We start from the raw sequence: 15,385 nt of genomic DNA, 5'->3' as shown, positions 1-15,385 counted from the left end.
TTGAAAATACTTCACTTAAAAGCTACAAACTGATTTTGAATGTTTATGTTTTCAAAGAAGAAGGAAAATATAGTCATTAAAAAATAAACCATGAAAATATGCTCAGTACTCAGTGTTTGGTAGAAAGTGTCCTTAAAAGGAGTTAACTAAATGTAGATAAGCCTGTACTCTGTACGTCTAAGAAATAAAGTTTATTTTCCCAAGTAAAAGCAATAGGAGAATTTCAGAGTATTTTGACACAGTATCAATCTGTGGCCTCAGATTTTTGGACTTTAGTGACTATTGCTCTGAATTTCATTAAGTTGTAAATTTGAGTGAAAAAATATCTACCTTGTTATAAAGCCACACTTATACAGATACGTAATTTTTCACTGTCATAACAGAAATCCAAACAGAATCTTGTTAACAGCACATACCTGTATATAGCATTGCCTAATCTTGTAAAATTTGGCTGAAGAGTTGCCAGTTTACAAGTTTACAAGCAGTAAATCATTATGATCAAATGGAAACTATAAACCAAAGTAGACTTACAGTAGGAATGTGCATAAAAACAATCTTACTAATTTTGTAATCAAAGGAACAGAAGACTGGAAAGCCAAGTTAGCTTTAAAAATCTGTATTATAATTACAGCAATTATGTAACTGTAACTTTGTATAAACACCAGGAATCACATTTACTCAGAAACTTCATCAGAAACACACAAAACAGAACTAGGCAAAAAGAACAAAAGATAACTGCACATCAGTTGTTTACTTGGTCTATGACCAGAAGGATGCAAGTGGCAGGGAAAGGCACTTAAGTTTTATTAGGTGGGGAAGTTGAATTGGTTACATTCTGGAAAATGAAAGAAACATTCTCCTTTATCCTTTCAAGGAAAGGATCAGCAAGAGTCTGACGTTGCCCAGTGAAATGTTTCCACTGCATCAACTGTGACATGGAGAGTGGTTTCTTTGAATTAGGCTTCCCATGGTTTTGTCCAAGCTGGCAACTTCTAGATACAGAAGGCTTTTCTGAGGAAGTATCTGAAAAAAATGATGCAGTAGATTAATCAGAGAAAAATAAGACAGAAAATTTCAGTCTGAATCAATAAGCCAGTTGGTGATAACAAATGAGAGAAAATAGAACAGCATATATAATCCTTCTGTGTCAATGAAACCCAAACATGTATTCACAGTAAGAGGTGGAAGGCTGTTTCTTGCTCAGTGATTGAGTTTATCAAAATCACCATATGCTAGTATAAAGACAAATCCTTTTACACATGGATGGGACAGGAAATATCTTTTCTGGCAATTTCCTTTCCTCTATCTTCCTTAATTCCGTGACATTTGGGCTGCTCCCATTCTTTAAGTAAACCTGAATCTAGATGTATGGTGCAGCAGAATTCACACTAGCTTCAATTGCTTCCCAGAGGAATCATTCCAGACAGCTAAGAATAGTTTATGTAGCTCTTTCATTGACTCAGCACACTAGATCTGTACACTCTGTACATCCAGATTATGCCAAATTGTTCAATATACACATTACTATATATCACAGTAAGGAAAAGAAATTGCTGTGAAGCACAAAGAGATGAATTCACTTTCAACAAAGGATCCTAAAGCCCCAAACAGTACCCGGTCATTGCAGGACATGTCACAGATTGATGGCTTTATGATTCATCTGATGCACAGGAAAATGAACAAATTATTTTGGATGGCAAAATTTGCATCACTGCTGTTACTGGTTTAAAACCTGTTACCAAGTATTTTCATAGCAGTGTTATGTGCTCCTTAGGAAAGACCAGGGATGTAAGTAGCATGACTCAGAGTATTCCTGAGTTTTTTAAAATTTTGAAGAGTCCATAAAGACTCATACACACAAGACTTTCTGTTTGACTGATACATGATGCACATTTCAAGTAGACTTAAAATATATTCTTTTACTGGCCAGATGAAAATTTAGAAGAGATGCATTTAGAGATTCTGCATTCTTAACTCCTTAAATTATAATATGATGAGGTAAAACAATAGGCTTACAGTTTTGTAGCTGATCTGAAGGCCAGCAGAATAGCAAGCAACACATCTGCATGATCCATACACAGGTAATTTTCTCCTTTCAAGGCTCCTGTAGTTTCCTAAAGATGGTCCTAGTGTGAATGGACCACAGGAGCTTGGTCAAGAATATCCAGTCTTATTGGTGTATATCTAATGGAGATCATTATGAAAAGCTCATATATTGTGAAGCCTGTATTATATTGTTTGGAATCATACTTGCTAAAAATGGATGAGACAAATCAGTGAGAGTTCTTGGCTTTTCTGTGCACAGATGTTCCCTGATGCAGTAATTTGACAGTTTTCTGTTCTTAGGAAAGGCAGAGATCAACTAGTGATAGCTGCGTGCTGGTGTGATCAAACTGAAGACCATGACTCCAAGCAATTTCACTAGGGAAATGATGAGCCAGCTTGTCATCTGCTCTTTAGAAAATTAACCTTCCCCTCACTCTATCATTACCACCACTTAAGTCTAAGAATGGCCTTCAGGCTATTCCTTGATTTACTGCCAAAAGTTTCTGTTCACTGGGACCAGGAGATAATTACCCTCGAGGAAGTACCAGTTACAGAATCCAAGAGACTAGTCCTGTGGCTGAATTGATGGAACCAAGACGTGTTCAAATGATAAGATAAGAAGTCAAGAGTGTTAAGACAGTTGCAAAGTGTTAAATAAAATTACACGGATCAGTGTTCATCACAGCAACAACACAAAATTTCTCAGGATTTCTGCAGTCCAGAAGCTGTACCTGCCTCACTGAACGCCACTGAGAAAATCTGGCTAACATTTAACATGAAAGGTGCCTTTCCCACACAGATCCTGTAATAGTACCTAAGTGGAGGCTGGTATATTTTAGAACACCACTTACTCACGCAAAAACAGAAGGTCTAATTTTTCAGTCATTAAAGAAAGATACAAAGATGATTTAATCAGCATGTGGAGCAAAAATAAAGGAGAAAATCAAATTCTTATGGCTACAGAAGGCCTGTGCTTTCACTAGCCAAGTCCTCCCTGTTCTGGTTAGAATGAGATGAGAAAGAAACAGAATTCTAGCCTATTACCTGAGAACATGCAAATCATCAAGCAAAATAGTCCCATATTGGGTCCACATTACTTCATTTCTTGCCCATGTCTATTGAGAACACACGCTCTTGTACCCATTTCTTGAGTCCTTTTTATTGAGGTATTTGTGTGCATTTAGAAGATATCAGTATTGGTACCTCACTATCACACCTGTAAATAGTGTACAGGGATATTTCATGCCCAAAGCAAATATATAAGAGCAATAGACACTCTTTCCTTTAAGAAACTAGATGAACTATGAAAATTAAAATGGATAAGATGCAAACACACCTTATGACAATTTATTTTTTCTTAATCCTTCTCCTAACTTAAACCTATATATCTGTATGCAGCAAGGTATGAAACCAATTTTGATATGCCAAAAGAACGGGAGACAGGTTCCTACAGAAAGGATAGAGGCAAATATTTGCAACCTGACTTTACAACTGCCAGGGAGTCTTCCAGCATTTCTCAAATAACTATTTTAATCATCCTGCATCAGCTTTAGTTAACAGCTCAGAAATGAAGGTTTATATACAGTGAGCTCGTGCAGATCTTCATCTGGTATAGCTACCCTCAGATAACCTGCTTTTTAACTAGCCCTTACCAGCTACTCATTACTGTCCTTGAATATTTAGAAACAGAACACCATATTGTGTCATTTGATTGTAAGGAATCATTAGTTAAGCTGGACATAGCTAATTCAAATTAAGAGGCATAATAAATGAACTGGTTGTTACTGCAAGGAATTAATCTCTTCTCCTCTTAGTTTTGTCAAGGGCTCCTACAGATTAGATAAATCAGCCAATATCTGAAAGATCCTATAATGAACTTCACTATTTAAATCCTATTTTACTGAGCATCAAGGTTTTCTCCAGAGATAGACTTTATATTCAGAATGGATTCCTCAGCAATGGCCAGAGATAAAGAAAAACAAACTCACTCTGATGGTCAATCTTTCCCATACAGTCACAGTCACACTCAAGCAAATCATGAGTTACACAATTGGAATCTTCATGAAGAGTAAAGAGATTTTTAAGCTCCTCAGTGGAAAAATGGATGTGTTCAGATGTCTTGGAAAGGTCTACAACTGCCCCAGAAAGATCTTGTTTGCTAATCTGTCTTTGATAAATCTTTTCTTCTATTGAGCCTGTATTGAAAAGAAAAATGAAAAATACATAAATTGGGATAATTTTTTACCAGGATTTGCAAAGAAGAAGTCAAATCCATTTCTTGAAAACAGTATACATAGAAAATGCTAAACCACTATATTCAGTTATTTAAGCAAAAGCAAAGCAAAGGCAAATAAACCAATGTGATGTCTCCATTTTAACTGAATTCAGAACAAATAATATGTTTTTAAAGATCGAGTGATTTCCAAAAGCACTCTCTCCCTTTCTTTTATGGACAAAATTTCAACAGCTGTCTCACTCAAGGGTAAGTTTGAGCACCATCTCTGACCTGTGGTTAGCAGCCTGTAGATATGTACAGTATGTTTCTGGCCATCTCTCCACACTCTGGCCATAGCCTGAAGAAGCAAAAAGATGAAGGGCATTAACAGCTTACTTCACAATGATATTTTAACTAAAATTTGTAGCCTCCACTGATTGAATCACCAGTTCCACTCCCTTGTCCAAAAAGATGTTGTACAAATAAAGCATTCCTCAATAACTGACTGTTTTTGTGAGTTTTCTGGTATTAACTATAAACAGTTTTGAAAATCTAATTTACCTTCTGCCATATATGCTCCCCTTTCTCTCTGTACACTATAGTAGGAAAGTGGGGGTTTCAACTCTTTCCTGCCAGAAATCCTCTCTTCGTATTTGTTTTCCAAGCACTAACAACCATTTAATATTTCAGGAATACTCCTTGTTCTCCCACATCTCCAAAATGTTTTTTTGCCACAATACATCTTTAAAAGTGACTTTTCCGTTTCTTTTAAAAATATAAAAATGGTGGTTTGTATGCCCTTTATTTCTTCAACAAACAAAACGTAAAACTGAGTACTACTATATGATTTTTTTCAGAATGGTATGGGTTACACCTACATACTGGGTACAGGTACCCACAATATGGTTTGCAGACTCTGGCAACCTGTAGCAATTTTGTCTGATCTAGCAGACTGTTTCAAGCAACAAGACAAGTGACCACAGGAGGGTACTAATTCACCCTTGGAAGAGGAACAGGGCCAAGAATCAGAGCTTATTTCAGGTACTAAGCACACAGCATTGCTCCACAATAAAAAGTTTCTTACTGAGTTCATAAAAAGATTTTTTTAATTGTTATTGTTAAGAACTATTTTAACTGAATACTCTTTTGCCAACTAAATAATCCCTTGAGGCGAACAGTGCCTTTACAAGAATAGCACAGCACTGGCTTTGTTTTCTTTCTTTTGGCATCATAACCATGGGATTTTCTCATTCTTGTAATTCTGATCAGAATCTCTCCCTTTTTCTCAGGGATTGCAAATCAACAGCAACATTTCCTATGCAATCTAATCCTGTTTTCCTTTTCTTTTTAGAAACATAGCAACTCTCCAGTTAAAAAGATGTCAGGAGACAAAGAGGATACATGATTCACTCCTCCAAAGAAATCAGAATTTAATAGTTTTATTTTTTACTGCAAGAGGTATTCCAATGATTCCAATATATACAATATGCCAGAGAAATATTTCTTCTTCTCAGAAAGAGCTTTCCCTAAGTATTGTACTTGTCCAGATGCAATGTGACAACTGGGAAGCAATAAGACATGTAAAGAGAGGCAATTCAAAATCAATCAAGAATTCATTTGATGCCCATGCCAAACCACACATACACAGTTGTTATCACACCTGAATATCCGTAGCTGGATTCCAGTCGATATCATACAGGATCAAATGAGATGCTCCAACCAGATTCAGTCCTACTCCACCAGCCTTTGAACTCAGCAAAAAGATAAAAGCTGGACTGAATTTACTATTAAAAGTATCAACAATTTGTTGTCTCTGGGAGACAGGAGTATTTCCATCAAGTCTGGTATAAGAGTATCCATAGCGTTTGCACGTCTCTTGTAATACGTATAATGTCTGAGTGTAATTGGATACCAGTACGACTCTGTCAAACAGTAAAACAAAGTTATCATCTTATACCTTGGTAAAATTAAAGTCTGATAACAAATTACTGAAGACATCTAAGAAAATAAAATTAAAAGTCAAGCAAAAATTACACATTAACCTGAGGTTACTTTTATTTCCTAAGAAATACAACATTTCCTATTAACTAGAATCACATACTAGATCTGGATGTCTTATACCTACTGTCAAGCGTTTAAATGTTAAATAATTAATGTTCCATTTGCAACAGAATTTGGCATAATGCACAGATTGCAGGGATTCAGAACCAATCACAAAGACAGATTTTTCAAAAAATACCTCTATTTTTACAAAAAAGCTGTTGTTAAGGCAGCATTTGCAGAGGATGTTGTAAGAACTAATAAATAATATATATATATGATTCCACTTAATGAAAAAGCTACTATGAACTCCTATAGAAAACCTCAGAAAATTCTAATAAGAAACATACTGTAAGTGGAATAGGAAAGTCAAGATTCTTTTTGACATTTTATGATTGAAAAGAACTGGGATGAAGGTTAGTGAAAGATACCATAAACAATACAGTTTATGGTAGCTTATTGTTATTTTTTTGAAAAACAAAATAAGTCTGATCTAATGACCCAAACAATGTTGGTGTATTTTCTCTGAAATTTTGCCTAAGTAAGTTTCAAAGATCTGCAAATCTAACATTTCTATCCTCCCAGATATTGAGGATGATTCTACTAAGTTGACAAATATCTTCTGAATTTAAGCCATAAATAAAGTAATAGGGACAGTTAGGGCATTTTCTACCAGATCTTGTTCAGAGGTCTTTTGTAATCCAAACTAGGTGTAACAAATTTCATTATTTTTAAAAATAATTTTGATTAAAAACAAGTTCTGAAGAATTAGACAAATAATTTCATGAAAAAACAGAAATAGATTTTTAAAATGTTTTAGAATATTTTTATTATTACACTTTACAATTGAACTACATCCAAGACTTGTTTGTAAAGACTTTGCAAGATTTACTATTTTTTTCTCAATCAACACCACATTCACACCTTTGTTTTCCCTCAAAAATAGAATATAAACTTCAGAAGAGGACTAGAATTGAGTCTGTATATTGCAAAAACTATTTAGTACCCACGAGAGCAGAGACACAAAAGAAAGCACTGAATTAAATCAACAAAATTTAAAGGTGTAAAATAATGCCTCAACAACAGCTGTAACTCAGCATCTCCTACATTACTGCTACAGGGAGATGTGCTTTTTATTGATACCCCTGTTTTTTCTGACCTACAAGAAATAAAGCTAGTACTTTAGATATTTAGGTGTTGCTGGTCTCAGTGGATTCTAGGTATATCAACTCCAACAACAGGCTCATCTTTCTGATTTGTAAAAAGAGAATATCTTCATACTGCATTACATCACTGTCAAGAGATCTCCTGTTACTTCCCACTAGTGAATTACAACATGTCCTATTTAAGCATCAATTGAAAGAAAAGCTAAACACTTTTGGAACAGCTGGACTTTAAGGCATGAGTCCATAAAAAATTATCATGTGACATCAGGTCATGTGAAATTTCCACAATCAGCAATTGGACAGAAATTAATCATGTGCATCCTATTACTCCATGATAAACAGAGGTTTTCCTACATGCCAGTGGCATACTACAGGGGAAATAAGCAGTTCCTGTGCAAGTTCATCAGTTGAGACTGGTTGCCCTGAACAGAAAAGGCAGCAAGCACTGAGCAGCTAAGTATGATTAAAATAACTTATAATCTAATAATGAAAATATTTTAGCGCAATGTAATAGATTGATACATCTCCTCAAAGAGATACAAAACATTGGAAACTCTCTGCAAGCAAAGCTAATATACTACAAGGTGTGGGGGGGAAAAAAGGTGTTTTTTCCCCCAGAGTTAAAAAATGGTAACCCCCGAGGGGGTGGTGTCCCTTGGGGTTGAGCCAATCAGCACTCCTGCAAAATACAAACATATCACAACCAGACTGGAAAAGAAGGTTGATGAGGTTATTGTTGGAGGAGACTGGCCATGTTCTGAGGCCACGAGGAGAGAGGAGCTCGGAGCCCCACTGGGGGCTGGGCACCCCCCAGCCCCAGGTGGGGGCTGCAGGAACTTGGAACAATGTTAGACTGGGCCAAGTATCTGTAGCTAGAAAGCTGGGAGTTTTTCTCCACTGTGAGTGGGCAGCTGGAGCAGCGGCAGAGACAGCAGTGAACGGAGGCTATGGCTGAAAGCCAAGAGATAAAGGAGAAGCAGCAGAGACGGCATGCAGCAACGCAGAGAGAACTTCTGCAAGGAGAGAGATAGAGAGAGAGAGAGAGGGAGAGAGAGAGAGAGAGCGCAACAGAGCAGAACTAAGCTCTACAGAGTTTTGGCGTAAGAACTGAACCAATTCCCCCCAAAACCCCTCTGAGACCTCCTAGAGGGGAGGGGTGGTGGCAGCAGCTGAGACAGAGCACAGGAGCTCTGATAGAACGGTTGAGGCAAAGACTTTCAACTGAAAGCTGCCTGAGATGTTCTGACTCAGGAGTAAAACCCCTGAGGAAAAGGGACTGTCTCGAAGACCCCTGCACTTCGTGATATGATGTTATGACGCGAGCCTGTCCCTGCTACACATCCCAGGGAAGAGAGAGAGACCTTCAATTGGAGTCAAAGGGCTGAGAAGGGGTGAGAGGAGAACCCCCTTGTGTGTAAGAGAAGGAGATCCAGCTACAACAGTTCAGCTACAGCTGTTGCATGGAAGAAGAGAGGCTGCTGCTCTGAGAGTGGAAAGGATCTTCCTTTTCCCTTCTGGACTTTTATTGGAGGGAGAAGAGATCTGATCCATTGTAAATACTGCTTTATCATAGGAGAGATAGTTAAGATTATGTATATGATGTATTATAATATTTATTTGTGTAGTTATTGTAATATAATTCCCTTTCCCCCATATTGAGTCTTGTGTTGTGTCTGGAAAACCCATCTCGCACTGGGGTGAGATGTGGGAGGGGGGCTTGGACTCGGGAATTGGATTTTAGGGGTCTCAAACTACGATACAAGGGCTGTAGCAAATTATCTTACTTGCTGGAATTCGGTGTGAAAAATACAAGTATTTCTATCTGGAAAAAATACGAAGAGCATCTTTGAAAATTATGTCAGCTGCAAGTCCTAGTTAAACAAGAAAGAGCCAGGACTACAATACATAAATACATTTGGCACCTCTGCAAATACCTGCAATGCCTTTATTTTGAATGTTATGCCCCCATGCATTTGAAAAGCAAATCAATATTCAGAAGGTCACTCCCATTACCTCCCTTCCAGCTTTCTTTCACACTTGCCTTTCAGAGGAGTTGAGCTCACGGATTGCAGCTAACAACTTCACCAGCACCTGCAATTTTCCTGAATCAGTTTCAGAGAAAGTGTCCGGAGTATAATCTTGTGGGAAGACATCTATTACACCTTCGTAGAGGCTGGACTCATCGTGTTCCTCAGACACTGGATCACAGCTTTTTTCCTATCGAAAATAAAAGGACTACAGTTCCGTATCCCCTCTAACATATTTTTTTTTAAATTTTGCTATATTTTTATTACAACAACAAAAGGAGGCATCAAAAGCTGCCACAAAATAGTGTATCATGTGATCATGACAACCTCTCAACACTGGATTGAAAGCAAAGTTTTAAAATACCGTGAGTGTTCATTTTGGTTTACACCTTCTAATCTAAGACACTGTTTGCAGCTGAGTAGAAACTTGAAATATTTTAAACTGAAAAATGTATAAAACTTCTCTATTTAAACAACCACACAAATATATATTCACAGAAAAAAAACATATCTAAACCTTGGGAGTGAGGAGGAAATCAATACACTGTTTATTCTTTCTAAATCCCATAATATTTTCCATGAACTTCCTACTCATTCACTCTGTTTAGGAAAATGCTGTCATTAAGATTCAGTTATACAACTGGAAATGAAGAAAAGCTAGCAAGCAAAACCAGTAAAATAGAAGAAATACAGGTAATATCTTGCTATACTTAGAAAATCAATGTTTCACAGGGAGGAAAAAGCCAGACTAAACATCAAAACCACAATGGCAATAAATGACTTGCACATACAGTCCTTCCTATCCCTGTATTTTCTGAAGGCTTATGCTTTTGGATATGAAAAATTTCTAATGCTTATACTATGAAGTAAAGGCAGTGAACTTTACCTGGCAGTGCTGAAAATTACAGGGAGGTCTGTGCTGTGGACATTCCTAGTCATGAAGTATGTCATTTAGGAAAGATTTACATTTCCACACACCTTACTTGGAATTCAACTAGTGGCCATAGAAGTTACTATTACCAAGTTCTAATTATCATATTATTTACCTACAGGAATGAGAACATTTCTATAGAAATAACAAGGTCTACAGCATGAGAGGATCCCAGGAGAAGTGGAAATGGAGACATCCAATCTTGAGCCTGCAGCTCCCAGTGTCACTGAGCTTGAGAAAGTGAAATTATCATGTGGACAGGGAGGATTCAGAGGAATCAGCAGACAAAGTACGTACAGTAATCTCTAGTTAACAATGTCCTCCATAAAATTCACATTTACAGGTATTTTTTGTAAATATTCAAAGACAAGATTAAGAAGGAAAATACATGGGAAAAAAATACCATAAGGCAATAGGAAACTGATGAGATACCTTCCCTGAGTACATTTAGATTTCCTAACATTTGTTTGCAAAAGCAGATTTCCTAAAGCAAGTTGTAGGTGAGAGTATGGAAATGATCTTAAGTGACATGCACATTGACCATAACATAGTTTTAGTAACCTTTGTCTGCTGAAATGGCTAATTGCAGGCACCCACCCCTATGCAAATAGATACCTTTATAGCTTTAAGCAGAAGACATGGATGATTGCAAAGTTTTTTCAATGCTCCTATACATATTAGGTGAGGACTGTTTTCTAGCCTGCCTTGTAAACAGGATGTAATAACTCGAGAACTAAGCAGTTTTCGATACAATTCCAGCTGCAGTGCTGTTGGTCGGCAGAAGAGTATGCTCTCCTTTTTGGGGGGCAGAAATTTGTTAATAACCTCCTGTGTTCGCCTTAGAATAAAGAGTCCAGTGAGGCGTGTCAGTTCTGCTGCTCTTTTTTCTCCTAATTCCTTTTCCTCCTAAAAGAACAAACCACAAAATTAATTATAATCTTGTATTTCATCAGAATGATGTTCTGTATTATTTTAATTAGGTATTTAAATAAAGTTTTAAAAGTATGATACCACTGTCTGACATGGGACTGTAATGACCAATTCTTCTCCAATTAGTATCACTGCATTAGCTTAGTTCTACATCAGGTTTCTAAAGTCTTTAAAAAAGGAAGATAATGTCCCAGATGACATCCAAGGCTTGAATTATATTCTAGAATTTCTCAAGGTGCAATAAAATCATGGAGATTTTGCAGTGTTGTAGAAAAACTAAGCATTAATGAAGTATTGTCACATGGCAATGCACATGGCATTTTGGGGAACGCAAGTGTTGGAAGAACAATTGTTGCCTGCAAATTAATAGGCAGCTGAAATGAGGTGATCTCAACATGCGTGTACTCCTTCTGCTTCCTTTGGAGAACAAGTGAATTTACTTCAAATAGAAAGGCGAAAAGCTTCTGCTACTATTAGTAGTCCTGAGCTTCACTTTATTCCATAGAAAGGAAATTTCACTTTGCTGTCTATGAGTTTTCTTCTGCATTTTTTCAACAAAGTACCTTTGTTGCTGAAGGTTCTCTAGATCTGACAATTGGTTCTTCATATATCTTCCTATATGTGGATAAAGAACCGAGTATTCCTGGATTAACAAACTCTATTAAAGCATAAAATTCTTGCAAGTCATTTTGGATTGGAGTACCTTGAAAGAAAAAAAAATAATTCTGCATTCAATAATTTTTTCTTGAAACTGATGGAAGTACAACCATTGAATGCAGGGTTTAATGTTGACAATGCATCTTGAAAATAGACGTTTTGTTTCAATGGGAATTACTCAGAGTCCTAAACTGATCTAAGACTTTATCATGAATAACAAGATACTGTCCTCCTAACTAAACAGACTGCACATCTAATTTTCTGACAAAGGAATTTAAAAAGTCAAGTTCTAAATCAATTTTATTAAATAACTACAAAGGAAAACAATAAGCATACGCAAACAGAGTCCTGCTTTCCTTATAGAAGTTCCCAGGCTCCTTGCTTGCCCCTGGACACTGACAAATTTTGACTTTATTTAAAAAACATTGGAAATAACCTGTATTTACTGCACTTAATTTAATTTACTGGTTTTTTCTTCATTTAATACCCATTGTCAAAATTCATATTGATCTCCTGAGTTTTTCCTTTACCCAACCTAGCACTATTAGCATAGCAAAATATTAAAAGTAACTATAGATACTAACCAGTAAGGATAATTCTCCTCTCACAAGACAGACTGGTGAGGGCTGTAGTTGTCTTAATAGTGCTATTTTTCAGACGATGTCCTTCATCACAGATTAGGAGGTTAAATTCTACAGCCTGAATTTGATCCAGAGATCGCAATACCATCTCATAACTGATTATCATAACTGAATAAAGTGGAGAACCAGTGAATTCTTCTGCTCTGTGGTCCTGCAGGCATAAAGAAAAATACATCAGACAACATACATCTTTGGAGATCACTCATCATATTCCTTAAACATCCTGTATCCAGAGAAATTTTTTCTAGCATGACGCAAGACATTTACTATCTCCTTCATGAGTCCGGATTATTGATTTTTTTCCTTATTTGCAAAGGAGATATGGGATCTGATACAGCAATTTAGAATTTCACCACCTCATTAAAAGAAAATTTATTATTCTTTTAGGCCTTCAAATCCTCTGAGACACATTACCGTGAAGGTGAAAAGCACAGACTTCCTGCAACAGCTTCCCAGTGCTGGCGTTTGGGTAAGCTTCAAATGAATAATTAAAGCCAAGATAACAAAGAGTCATAGGTAGCTCCCCGTACATTCACTTTGGGATTTCAACCTGCAAGGTGCAGTAATGTGGTCCCATAGGAAGTTGCTGCATTCTACCAAAATTCCCCTTGTAGTTTTAAATTGAATATTATATTATTAAATATTATGTTATATAAATATTATTGAACCTATTGAAAATGTTTTAGGTATCAGATTATAGAATAGCAAAGTTCAGATTGCTCAGAGCTCACTTGGGAGGGATTCTGTGGGAAGCTTCCATGGAGGGGAAAGGAACTCACAAGTGCTGTGAGTTTTTCAAGAACATTCTCCTGGAAGCATGAAAACAGTTCATCCCCTTTAATGATAAGGGAAGTAGGTGGAGCAAGAGACCTCCTTGGCTTAACTGCAAGCTTCTGCATCTGACTGGGAAGCCTGACAGAGGGGGAAAGTCTGAGAGAACTGGGTTTGTTCAGCCTTGAGAAAAGAAGGCTTAGAGGAGACCTTATCACCATGATCCTGTATATAAAGGATGGCTGTAGAGAAATTGGAAACTCCCTTTTTACCAGGAGTCACATGGAAAAACACAAGGGGTAATGGGTACAAGTTATTCCTGGACACATATAATTGGACACAATAGGAAATTTTTTCACAATGAAAACAATCAGCCATTGGAATAATCTCCCAAAGGAAGTGGAGGGTTCCCAGCATTGGGCACTTTGGAGATTTTGGCTGGACAGGGTGTGGGGCCATCTTGTCTAGACCGTGCTTATGCCGAGAAAGGCTGGATCAGATTACAGAATCACAGAATATTCTGAATTGGAAGGGATCCACAAGGATCATCAAGTCCAACTCTTAAGTGAATTGCCCATACAGGGATCAAACCCACAACCTTGGTGTTATCAGCACCATGCTCTAACCAACCCAGCTAATCTCAGAGATGATCCTTGAGGTCCCTTCCAACCTGGTATTCTATGATTATTCTATCATTTACTTTGTTACTAGCCCTTAACATTGATGGGTTGGCCAACAGGTAAGGGACTCAGGAAACAGAGTCCCTAACCAGCCCCAGAAAACTTGTCTGTCTACTGGTAGATTTCCAAACCTAGTACTACTGGTCACAAAATGCCTGTGAGCATCTCCTCTTTTACATACCACTCAAGCCCTTTTCCTTCAACAGACACAAAGAATTTTCATGTCTATTGAAGGAAATACACACGATGAATAAAAACTCATTGTAATGGGACAGCGAGCTTCTTCCTAGAAATAGTTACATTTCTGTGCAGACTTGTGAATGTACTAGAGTTGTTTACCTGTCTTGCAATTATGCATAAAAATGAAAAAATCTACTCTGGGCACGTCCCTTACCTTTCAGCTTGGCTCCAGATGCCAATTTCCTGCCTGCTTCTTCCTACTTCCTAACAGTGTTCACTAACTAAGCAGGCTATGGGTGCAGCTGACAAGCTGAAGAACCTCTTTAATCATGACAGCAAATCAAGCTAGAACCTCAGAAGATATTTTTATTTCCAAACAGGATCAGTTACCAAACACAGACAACTAAATCTGGAGCCAGATGGTGTAATGCACTGTAAAAGCAGCACCACTTAATTATCACAACATTTAGAGCCTCCTAGCAGGTGAGTCAGATGAATCTATGGGACGAATCTGGCACATTAATCTCACAAAGTACCTTGAGGTGGATCAATCCCCTACATCCTGCTCACAAAGAAGCCCAGCACATGTTGAATGAAGCAAGGAATACTGAGGAGCAGGTAACAAGGGCATGCACCTATTTCCCCAGGTTTTTGGGATTGGATTTGAGCATTCCTCAGTTCCCAGTACTGTAGTTAACTGACTGTTTTCTGGCCATATTTTTACTGACATTTTTAAAAAAGGAGCAGAAAATTTCTCAACACACAAACAGAGACACAGAGAAGCCCTGTAGACAACACTCAATGTTGTTTCTGCCCAGTATTCAGGTCCACATTGCAGCCTTGAACACAGAGGCAATGCCTCTCTAAACTTCTCTTGCAATGGTCAAGCATCAGAAGATGCCCAGAGTTCAGAAAACATTTTGTTTTCCTACGCTTTCAGGCGCTGAGGTGAGACTGCAGGAGAGTGCTGAGGCACTGGCAAACAGCCTCCAGCCCCCCTCCCCTACTAAATCATCAACTCTTCTGGACTGTTTGAACCTCTTAAAAAAAAAGTAGGAGAGTCCTGGCATATTGTGAGTCCCCTGCAGACAAATATAATAT

At 37.5% G+C, this 15,385-nt stretch overlaps 1 protein-coding gene across 1 annotated transcript in view; it reads right to left on the bottom strand.

Annotated features, from left to right (window-relative positions):
* Positions 1-204: 204 nt before the first annotated feature.
* The window catches only part of RAD54B (RAD54 homolog B), a 64,122-nt gene continuing 48,941 nt past the window's right edge, over positions 205-15,385 (bottom strand). The window contains exons 8-15 of the mRNA XM_018078508.2: positions 12,597-12,804; positions 11,919-12,058; positions 11,041-11,331; positions 9,509-9,684; positions 5,922-6,183; positions 4,553-4,619; positions 4,035-4,241; positions 205-1,023 (exon numbers count right to left, since the gene is read on the bottom strand). Of these exons, the coding sequence (XP_017933997.2) occupies positions 797-1,023; positions 4,035-4,241; positions 4,553-4,619; positions 5,922-6,183; positions 9,509-9,684; positions 11,041-11,331; positions 11,919-12,058; positions 12,597-12,804 (1,578 nt within the window). The 3' untranslated portion in view covers positions 205-796. The remainder of the gene's footprint in view (positions 1,024-4,034; positions 4,242-4,552; positions 4,620-5,921; positions 6,184-9,508; positions 9,685-11,040; positions 11,332-11,918; positions 12,059-12,596; positions 12,805-15,385) is intronic.

The sequence above is a fragment of the Manacus vitellinus genome, unplaced genomic scaffold (assembly GCF_001715985.3).
Source record: "Manacus vitellinus isolate BGI_N305 unplaced genomic scaffold, ASM171598v3 scaffold_1_pilon, whole genome shotgun sequence".
In the NCBI taxonomy this organism is placed as follows: domain Eukaryota; kingdom Metazoa; phylum Chordata; class Aves; order Passeriformes; family Pipridae; genus Manacus; species Manacus vitellinus.
This window is presented reverse-complemented; position numbering and strand designations above follow the sequence as displayed.